Source organism: Cupressus sempervirens, chromosome 5 (assembly GCF_028749045.1).
Source record: "Cupressus sempervirens isolate cs-2001-9-10 chromosome 5, ASM2874904v1, whole genome shotgun sequence".
NCBI lineage: Eukaryota > Viridiplantae > Streptophyta > Pinopsida > Cupressales > Cupressaceae > Cupressus > Cupressus sempervirens.
This window is the reverse complement of record NC_143122.1, coordinates 939,553,592-939,565,227: the sequence shown is the minus strand read 5'-3', so window position 1 is coordinate 939,565,227 and position 11,636 is coordinate 939,553,592. Positions and strand designations below refer to the sequence as shown.

Genomic DNA, 11,636 nt, shown 5'->3' with positions numbered 1-11,636 from the left:
GCAGTAATGATTCATCAGTCATAAGAGGTGATATATACTTCAAGGATCTAATCAACAAATCAAGTTTGTAAGTAGATCCACTGTTTCATCCTAATAGGTGAATCAATTTTGTAAATCCTTTAACAGGGTAGACTTAACAGTCTTTGCATAAATCTCCTAATAGAATGCATACTTCAGTGTATGTTTGTAAATCCTCTAACAAGGTGGACCTAGCAGTCATTTGTGCTCCTAATAGGGCAGATCACCAGAAGTGGTCAATGTAAGCCTTAACAGGCCAACTTCATACTACAATAACGAAGTTTTGTGGGTATCATCCCCACCCCAATTTTACTTTCTATTTGGAAGGTTTTTGGGTCACCAAATCTCTGTGCACATGTGTTATGAATTTTTGATCTTTCATTTTTGCAATAGATTAGATAATTGAATGGTGAATTATATATATGGTTAAAGTGTTGAATTGTTCCAAAGTTTTGAAGTTACTGATTCACCCCTCCCCTCTCAGTAACCTATCATATCTTGAATATTTCCAATAGGACCCATAATTCAAATTTCACCTTGAATCATAGTCCAATCAACATAACTAACTAAGGAGGGAAAATAATTAAATGAATCTCAAATTAACCTATTCCATATTCGAATCTAAAAGCTCAACATCAATTTTGGAGCCCTCTGGGACCAAAAATGACAAAGAGGATCAAACTCCTAAAGATGTCAAGGACAACCTCAGCCCTGACCTCAACCTTGCCTTGTTATTAGGCAGAGAAGAAAAAGAGGGATTCTAAGGATGCCTAGAAACTTAGAAATGATGTCAGAACAAGATTGAATGCCCATAATAGACACCAAATCCTATAATGAATATGATAAAGGCTAGGAGGACTTATTCCTAAGTCCTACCCAAAAAATAGAGCCATAAAGGAGGGAAATTAAGGAGAATATCTGAGATCCTAACCCTAATTTCACTTAAAATGAAGGAATCAATTGCAAAATGCATCCTCAATGCAAATATATCACGATAAATATATTAAAAGAGGGTGCTAAACCTACCAAGATGGAAGTGCTTCCATTTTAAGACAATACAACCACATGTATCATTTGTTTCTATTTTGCCAAAGAAGGAGTCTGGATATGTGGTTAGTAGAATAGTCATAATGGAGTGCATCAGATGTGGAAGCTTGGTTGACATTGTTTGTGTTGTTGTTTCCATGTTGTTGACATTATTGTGGTCAGGGAATGGCTTTTGAAAGATCTTCAGTTTAGCATTTTTAGAGGGTGGTCCTCCCTCAACTTCAATTTCCTTGTCATCATCAAGGTTTTGGATGAAGATTTTGACCTTGATACACTTCTTAGTGTCATGTCCTTTAATGCGATGATAATTGCAATATTCATTATCTCTATACCACTTGGGTTTGGGTTGATTTTTTTCAAAAGGTCTTGTGTTGGGAAAGACCATCAAATTGTGTTCCACTGGCTTCTAGAATATGACATCTAAGGGTTCACAAAAGCTAGTCAACTTTTTATTTCGATCATAGTCACGATTGTAGTTATTATTAGTATTGTTGTTGTTGCAAGGGAAGAACTGTGCTTGATTGCAATGTGGTTGGTTGTTATGATCATTGTTTTGATTCTGATTCTAAGTGTCACGATTTGAATTGTTGTTGTTTTGATGATGACAGTTGTTGTTTTTATTATTTCCACCTTGAAGATCTTGCACACTCTTGACATTAGTGACACCATCATGGGTAATGCCTTTGTTTTTGGACCAAAATTTTGGTTTTCCATTGTGGTTCGTTTCATTAGTTCATGACAAAGAGCTATAATGTTTAATGGAACCCTTCTCTAAGAGTCCATTTTCGATGTTCTTTCCTTTCTTGACAAATGTTGCAAAGTCTTTAGGACTAGCCATCTTCATTTGGAAAGACATCTTTAGAATCAAATTTTTGTTGAATATGTCTACAAGGTGTAAGTCTTCAATTTTGCAAGGCATGTGATTTGCAAGGTGTTGCCATCTTTGTAGAAAATGAGCAAATGCTTCACCATTTCTTTGTTTTGTGTTGCACAAATCACTCAAGGAAGCATGATGTTCAATATTGTATGAATATTGCACTAAATTTTTTCCTATTAAGTCATTGAAGGAGGTGATGGATCCTCTAGGTAAGTTCATTAGCCATTCAAGTGTAGGGCATCCAAGATTTTGTGTGAAAAGCCTCTTAAGGTAATCATCATTATAGGCAACTTATTAACATAGGACATAAAACTCTGAGAGATGTGTGATGGGACACATTTATCTTGTGTATTTGTCAAATTTGGGAATCTCAGAGTTTGGCAGAAACAATATCATGTTGATAGATTTGTCAAATGGAAAAGGGAAAATTTCCTCAAAAGAGAAATCTTTCACCCCCTTGTTGCACATATTGTGGACAAAACTTTGGAGTTCATGTAATTGTTGGGCTAGATCTTGGTTTGGTTGTATTTATGATGGTTGTGAATTGATGTTGAACCCACCTCCAAAGTTTTATGAGTTTCCAAATGGATTATAGGGTGGTGGTGGATTATGAGGTGGTGGAGGTAGTGATGCACCACTTTGACCAATGTATTGGTATGCGGATGTTGAAATTGGCATAGGTGTTTTCAACATATTTGTTGGCATGTGTAGATAAAAGAAATACATTGGTTGTGTCATGACTACTATTTGTTGCATAGGTACTTGCCCGATGTTTAAGCATCCTACAACTAGACCTGTCAATGTTGACTATGGGATACTAGTATGTGTAGTTGTGTTGGGCATAGCACTAATGATTTGTTGGATGTTATGCACTTAATTGGAACATGGGTTGCTCTAGAGCTGAGATAGGTGTAGAATTGGTTCCCACTATAGGTTCTTTTCCTTTACTAGACGTTTGTGCTATGGTGGGATTTGGCAACATTGGAGCACCATCTTTGGTGATTTGTCTAAACAAAGTGCTCTCATCAAAATTTGGAGGGACATTAACACCATCCTTGATAAGGTTCATGAATATCTCAATTTTGTTTACTCTAATAGATTTCTCAAACATTTCAAAGTTATATGGGTCTACAAGAAACATTTGAACATCATTAGTAATGTTATCACTCTGAACGAGGTCTTCATCTTGGAAGGCTTCTTCCTAATTGCGTGTGTTACTGCCTATAGTGGTTTTTTTAAAGGGATTCTTAGGTTCCTACATGGATGTTGAGCTAGGTATAAAAAAGTTTGTACTAGGGGGAAATGTGTTAGCCAATGAGGTTGATTGAGGAGGGAAATGATTCTCCATCTCTTGTTGTCTTAGTGATTCCAATAAATGAGACATGCGATTAGACATGAATTTGTTGGATTGTGTGTGTACCATATAATTGTAACCAAAATGATGGGTGAAAGCTTGTGGAAAAAGAAAATGTGAGAGAGCAAGTGAACCTTATATAACAAAAGGGTAAATACCTCAAGGGTTGTGTGATCTGTTTTGGTGTTGATGATGACTAGAGCATAAGACAAACTAAGTGTGAACAAGAGACCTTGTTGATTCTGCAAACCAAGTGTGATATAGGATAAAAGTATATTTTTCTTACCAAAGATGGACAAATGATCTTTAGTAAAGATAGGACTTCAAATAGAGGACTCAATATTTGGAGATGGACTTGTGATCTCAAATGAGCAAGTGCAACTATGGTAAACATTTACTTGTGGATAAGGGTCTAGTGTTGTAACCTCAGAAGTCTTGCTACCTAGGATTGAATTTGAAAAATTGTCGGCTCTTGATGTTTGATTTTGAATAGAGGGCTGTGACTAAGATGTTTGTGAACGTAAGGATTAAGGTTCAAATGATAATGCTCTCTAGAGGAAAGTTTGCGAATGGAAGACTAGAAGCTTTGAAAAAAGATGGGATGGGGATAGATTGATGTGGAGAATGAGTGTGATTTGGTCACTATGTGGGTAGCTAATCTTCTCTCTCTGGAAATAGAAATATTGGGTTTACTCCTGGGAAAGTGGATCATTCTCAAAGTTTGGCATTGTACAAAATTTTGTCATAATGATCTTGTTTATCCTCTTCCTTTTTTATGTCTTTGATGGTGTATCAGAATTGTTTATCATTGTGTGCTAGGATTTTTCTTTCTTTATAGGCAAATGGTTTGGATAACTTCACCTTCTTAAGTTTGACTTTGTCAGACATGGTAGGAACAAAATAACCCCAATTGTAAGATCAAGCATAAGAATTTTACAAAAATGTTGTGAAGAAAAGACCCAATGAATCTCAAATGCTAGACCAAGTATAGGGACTTATGCAAATAATTGTAGGTCAAGAGGACCTACTTACACCCACTTTTGTCACTGAATGTTTAGCTCACCATTTCACTTGTTTAGATCTGTTTGATATTTGCATTGGTTTTGGATTTTAAACACTCAAGTGCGCCGAACATATCAACAATCATATTAAAGCTTCAACTAGGATGTACAAAGATCAACTAGAGGGTGTCCTTGATATACACAAGGTACGCGAGGCCCAAATTTGTAGATGAAAGAAAATAATGCCACATAGTCGAGAGGAGACGGTAACCCAAATCTCCACCTTCACTTCCTAAATGTATACAATTCTTTGGGGCTTAGCCAAGAGTGATAAGATTTTACTTCCAAGAGAGGTGTATATATCAAAAACTAATCTGTTGGGAGGATGTGTAAATAAAATAATGTTAGTAGCATGTGCATATATCAAGATTTGAATCAAATAAAGAACTACTAACTATCATTGTGTTTTACTACACTAATGTAACCAAAAGAAAGAATCCCCATGCAACCTCAGAGCAACTCAACAAGGGCACCCAAATCAGACTTTGTTGGTGTGCTCAAGATTGAGGGATGTGGATGTGCTCTCCTCAAACACAACTACAATGAATCCCAAGATGATGAAAGTATGAAAATGAGTATGAACCTATGCTAAATGAATGGAGAACACTTCAATAAATGGCTATGGAAGCAACCATTCTTGAAAACATTCAAGGATAATGGAGATGGATGTAAGAAAACAAACTAAGTTACCAATGCAAATGAAATGAATCTAAATCAACTACCAAAGGTTAGCACAATGCATGGAAATCTCTAAAAAGTTCTAACACCATACTAGCATGATAACAATACAATGGAGGAGATGAAAAATGCTTGAGACAAGGGCTTTATCTATAGGCTCGAGGGAGACCTTAAGGAGGTGGCATCCATGTAGGTTCCACCTATTAGAGAAAGTAGCACAACTTAGAGAACAGAGAGACATAAAATAAATGTGTGCACATGGACAAATCTAGAAGGCTTCTTATTTCATCGTATAGAAGATAATAGTTCAATGCTAAAATAAAAAAAAGACACTACTATCAAAATCATCTAGAATGATAGGTGTTATTGTGTGGCCCTCCAATTTGACACATATGAATGGTAAAAATGATATCATGCCAAATATTTAATAAGTGTTAATTAATGATAGCACCATGTAAACTACATCAAATGTGTAATTAATATTTAGGAATAGATCATGTAGAATACATAAAGTTTGTAAAGGATGCGTATAGACAATGAATGGAAGTAACATAGATGAACATAATTTCACACTAATATTTTGAGGAGAATATTCTAACTTAATGACCATACATGGATTCACTACTAAATCCAACTCAACTTGATGACTAGCATCAGAATATCCACCCAAACAAAAAAATGCAACAAAATTTAATACAATTGTGTTAATTACTTTGATCAGCTTGACTTATTTTAATTTAGTTGAAAGTGACATCTAAATAGAATGGTTGTTTGTATGAGTTTCAATTTACTCTCTATAATTTCCTTAATGTGTTTTTATGTAGGTTAGTTATTCATCTCCCATCTTACTTCAATATTTCATAAGAAAGCATGGCTCATTATAGCCATTGCATGCTATATATGCAAAATAAAGAGAGACCATTGCTTAGAAGTGGAGTCTAATGAATTTTCTAACTCCTCATTAAACTAACATTTTTTTCTCTTATGTAATATCGATTATTCCATCCTACTAGAATCATATAGAAAATTGGATAGAAAATAGTTCAATAAATTGTAGTGGTTAAATATAGTATATGCAATAATATCATAGTGGTGTATTTGATGGTGCTTTCAATGTAGTCTAATGGAGCTTCCATATTCTACAAATTTACCCTAAAGACACTAGAAATTCATAAATTGATCCACAAACAAACCAAAAATGAGTGTCTTATGCCAAATATATCATCTACAAGTTTTTTAAATATATTTTACCACTAAAACAAGTAAAGATTTTAGATGTTTATGATTTCGATGTTGTAATCTACAAACAAATATGACATCACTCCTTTTACAAACTAAAATGACATAATAACACGTCCAATTAAAAATACTAAAAAGTTAAAATTAAATTATTCTCAAAACTTAAGTTCTTTCTTAATATGTAATGTTTAAAGATGGCCAAATTTATCATCTATCCATATTCTCAAAAAGTGGGAATATTATTAGAAAAGAAAAATACTTAAATTTTTCTCATACTGCATTTTTAAGTTTGTACAAATCGATATGAATTTATTCTAAAATTCAAACTTTTATTTAAAATTCAAGCTTTAAATTTATATTTAAACAAGAGACGCAATGCGTCATAGTTCTTGCCTAATGCATAATGGTTGTAAAGGTGTAGATGAGTGAGAATCTAAATTAAGATTATGAATGCATTAATTTTTGCCTAGAAATGCACTTGTAGGATAGAGATATTGATAGAGATAAATAGTAGTATACAACAATAACAACATAAGCATATATGCAGAGGAAAAAAAGATAGATAATATAGAGGAGGAAGAGGAAGAAAGATAAAATAGTAAGATAGAGTGATACCAACATAAGTTTTGTGTGTGACAGAGAGAGAATTAAATATAATTATTTTTCTTAATAAAACAAGTAGTCAAAATAAAATCACGGTTATAGTAAAAAATTAAAATATATTATATTTTAATTAATGAAACTAAGAATTTAATTTTTATATTAAAACTCACATTTCTATAAGAAAAAATGAAATGTATTGAAATATAAAAATATTTTATAAGTAAAACTAATTGTTTAATTTTACACAATTGGAGAAGGTTTACTATTTAATGTTTTGTATTTCTAAATTTTCCATAAAATTAACTAATTTTTAATTATGAAATAATATCTATATAATTTAATATGTATATTTGTAAATAATAAATAGATGTAATACATATAAATTTGATGTTGATGAATAAATATGATGTAATAAATAAGAAATAAAGTATAACTATTTAATTTTAATACATAGTTTATAAAAACCTAATAATAATTTATATATATTTTAGAATTGAATTATTTTTATTTTGTGGTTATTTCTTTAATATGTTTTTTGATATAAAATATAATTATTAATTTAATATTAAAATACATATTTAAATTTTCAATGTATTTAAACTAAATGATAAATTGTTTAAATAAAAAATATTAATAATAATAAATAATATAATTTAAAAATTGTAACACTTATCAATTATACACATTACAAACACTATTATAAAATATAATAAAAATATAATATTGTTTAATTTATTTTTATAAAAGTAAAATAATAGTAATAATTTAACTACTTTTATTAAAAAAGCAAAATTTTAAAAAAATTAGAAATATAAATACAAAAATATAACATATTGAAATTATATTAAAAAGACATATTTATTAGTTATATATATATATATGTAGAAGTATAATTTGAATTTATGTATTATATGAAGTTTTAGGAAAAAGTTATATCAAATATTGAAAAATAAACATCAATGTAAAACTAATAATAAATGTATTTAAAATAAGAAATTGATTAGACATGTTGTGTGAGGTAGAAGGTAAAATGATTGAAAAAATAAAATCTTATCAACTTGTTACAAATGTATAAAATATAAAATTATAATTAATACATTCATTAATGCAAGAAAAAATTTGTATTTTTTGTTAAAGAAAATTAATTTTCTCTCCCACCAAAAATAGTATGGACCAATAAAATGGATGAAAAATGTGATTTATAAAATAATGAAAAATTAGAAAAAGATAGAAACATTTGATTCTTAAATTTGATTGGTTAGTGTTAATGTCATATTTGGATTGACATGAATGCATAAGTATTCTTGCCTTAAGAAACTAATAAATAGTTATTTCACCAATTTCCTAATCAACGGACCCACTAAAATGCAATTCACTTCTAAATAATCAATCAAGATGGGAGGGGTTACAAAGTGAAAGGCACCAACTTAAAAACCAAACTTCACATTTATCCAACGCTGACACTATCTTTGCCGTTACTCCTACAACAGGAATGCATCTATTTTATACAATATAAATAAAATCAGTGATATTTTTTTAATTAAAAATCAGTCCAAACATTAAAAAAATTCAAATAAAGTAAGCTCGTTGAACATTAGTCAGAAAACATTGAACACATAACCGATAGAATATTAGTCATAAAACCACTGAGCCTAGGGTTACCAATCGAGCGGCACACGTGTCGGTCACCAGAGAAAGGGGGCAAACAAAGCAAAGGCCTCCTAATGAAAATTCCCATAAAAATTCACGTCATACGCTGCAACAAAATCTCTTAAATTGATTGTGTTTTCTTCTTCGTTGTCTAGATTTGGCTGATTTGTCCTTTGAATCGGCCATCATGCCTTCGTATGTATCATCAAAATAAATTTTCCTCTCAAAAATTTGAGGCTTATGTACGAGTCATTGCGAAATCGAACCAGGTTTCTGTATTTTTTTTTTCAGATTCGTAGTTATGTTGGCGGGATCGAATCATCTCATTCGAATTCATTTTGTACGAATGCATTGTTTCTGAACAGGCATGCAAATAATTGTTAAAATAGGAAAAAGTTTTGGTAAAATTGATACGGACCATCATATTTTGGCTTACACCAGAAATTTGTAGCTTTTGCGATTTGAATATATTAGATTTGAGCAATTTTACGGGAGCTTCTTTTGTTTCATTAATTTTGTGGGGAGTTCGCTCTCGTTTATAAATGCGGTTAAGATTTCGATGCTAAAGGCACACTTTGTCAGCAGCGTTGCAGAGGCATTGTTTAGGGAATACCCTGAGCCGTGATATCCTTTTTTCTGTGTAGAAAGTTGGAGATTAACCGGGGCTTGCTTTATAAGAGATTCACAGTATTTGCAGCTCTGCCTTTTGTATAATTAGCGCGATCTGGAAATTTGAAGGGAATTTTCTGGTTATTGGGCAATATGAAGGGAATTTAGGGTTTTTGAAGCATAATTATTTTGAAATGGCGTGATCTGGTAGGATTTGGAATTGATTAAGGCTTGAATTATGCCCTGGGTGTTCGAGAAACGTGGAATTGTGTGCTGAGCGTTGTGGATGATAAAGTTTAGAAAGGTGACGGTGCTAACAGCGTTGCCGAAGGTTTTGCGGGGCAGAAAGTGTTGTATTATCCTCTGTATGCAGAGAATTGAGGTGGTTGCAGGATCATTGTCATCGTCCCTGAAGAGCCAACAAAAGCTCTTCGATGGCTTCCTCACAAGTTGGGGCTTCTCCAGCGCCCTCTAGGAAAGAGATGCTTGAAGCTGGCAAGCGTAAGGTAGGTTCATTTCACCATATGTTGAGAAATTTACGTTTTTAATTCAACATGAAGATAGACTATCAACTTTCAACTCACATCCAACAATTATAACATTTGTGATTGGTCCCATGGACCATTTAATGTCGTGCATGCAAATAAAATGATATTATTTCAATGGAGCGAGCAATTTTTCGTGTTATGGACGAATGCTGTATCTGATTTCTGTGTATGCGGAACCTCTTTATCTTATATTCAGAAGGTAAGCTGAAGGGGAGAATGTTAGTATGCTCGACTTGTAGTTCAACTAGCTCCAATAGTTGGGCACAAAATGTCATACTCAAAGTTAATGACACCTTCGTAATCAGTGCACTGTCATTTTTAGCTCCAATTCAGGTTGATAATAAGATAGGAGTCTGTCTGTTTTGTTGAAAGAGTCCATTTTAAATCAACATTCAGGGAACTTAAAAGTTATCATAGAAATGATAGATCAAGAAATAAATTGATATAGACCTAGAAATATTTAAGCGTATGATAAACTATTTAGCAGCCTTCCTTGTATTCATTCTAGATAGAGGAGGAACTTAAATGATGAGAAGGCTTGGGTTGCTATGGAACTTGGTTGGAAATACAAGGGTTAGTAAATTTAATCAATATAAATAAGGTGAGGTGAAAAAGTCTTCTTTCTCCACAAGATTCGTCTCATATACCCTGAAGGTGTTCGGGCTATGCCGGGACATAAAAATAAACTTTTCTATTCATACATCGAATGTTAATTTGTTTCTAAATACTAAATTTATATCCACACTTACCAAACCAGTCTCTGACCAGGGTCTTTGGTTATGAACTTAAGTTCATTTCATGGTTTAGCATCTCTGAAGTAGAGGATTATGAACTGATGTATAAGTTCCAAACATTTTAGACCGAAGAAGGTGAAGTTGTGTTGTTTTGCTGATAAATTTTAATTCACATCAAAATGACTCTTCCACATTGTACTTATATTATCCAACATTGCAGCCTCAGTGAAAAATAGTTTTCTTCTATTCCTCTCAGGTTTTGCATGGTTGATTTTGATTCTTGAATTATAAATAGATCACTATATTCTTGAACCTAGTCATCTGCAAATATGACATGAATAGAGTTTGAGTAAATGGCCAGGCCACGCTTTACTCTTGATTGCTTATTGTTTGGATAATTTTGTAGTATTAAATCTGTTCTGAACTATGATTGTGAACACTGGTTGTGCATAAAGCTACTTCATGGCAGTCTCTTAATAAAGGTTTGATTTGCAAAAGCTGCTTCATAAGTATCCATTCGAGACAGCCATAAGAGCTTAGTTACCAGGTAAAATAAAACTTATTTGTTTCGGGAGTTGAAAACAAGCTCAGATATTGGAATTTAGAAAACAAGACCAGTAAATTTTCTATTAGGAATTGAAAACTCTGACCGGAATGATCCAGAAAATCTAGATCCATCTGGATGTGGTGAAATGGATAAGAACCAAAGTTTCACATATGTTTGCTTTGTTTTGAAGATAAAATTTTAACGACAGGATACATTTTTTTGAAGTTAAATAGTCTCACACAGTTTGTTGAGATTTTAGCTTTAGAAGACAACAAAACTAAAATATTTTCTCCTTAATTTTTTTCAGGTCCTGTAATTTCCTGCACTGGAATGTTTTATAATTTCAATTCAGGTCCATATTTTAAAAAATTTCAGCAAACAAATTTTCAAATAAGAGCAACACCTGGATTCAGATTTAAATTTGTTATTTAACTACAAATATTGGCTGCAATGGTGCAACGTGCTCAAATTTTGCTACTTGTTTATGCAAGTATTTCTTCTCTACTATGAATTATATATACAACATCTATAAGATCTAAAACATGCAGTAATAATACCAGTACTCAACCTGCAGGAGTGGCCCTCAATACCCCATAATATGTATTAATGCTGAAATACATCTTCAATTCCTGGTGGATCAGGCCCATAAAGGAGTGGCGAGAATACGAGAT

The 11,636-nt window shown here is 32.4% G+C and overlaps 1 protein-coding gene across 4 annotated transcripts in view; it reads left to right on the top strand.

The window, feature by feature from the left end:
* Positions 1-8,613: 8,613 nt before the first annotated feature.
* BLI (protein BLISTER) overlaps positions 8,614-11,636 on the top strand; it is a 57,649-nt gene continuing 54,626 nt past the window's right edge. For 2 of the 4 annotated variants that reach the window (XM_089833019.1, XM_089833017.1), the window contains exon 1: positions 8,614-9,642. In XM_089833019.1, coding sequence (XP_089689145.1) covers positions 9,571-9,642 — 72 coding nt within the window. In that variant the 5' untranslated portion in view covers positions 8,614-9,570. The remainder of the gene's footprint in view (positions 9,643-11,636) is intronic. The other 2 variants (XM_089833018.1, XM_089833020.1) reach the window with 2 other exon arrangements.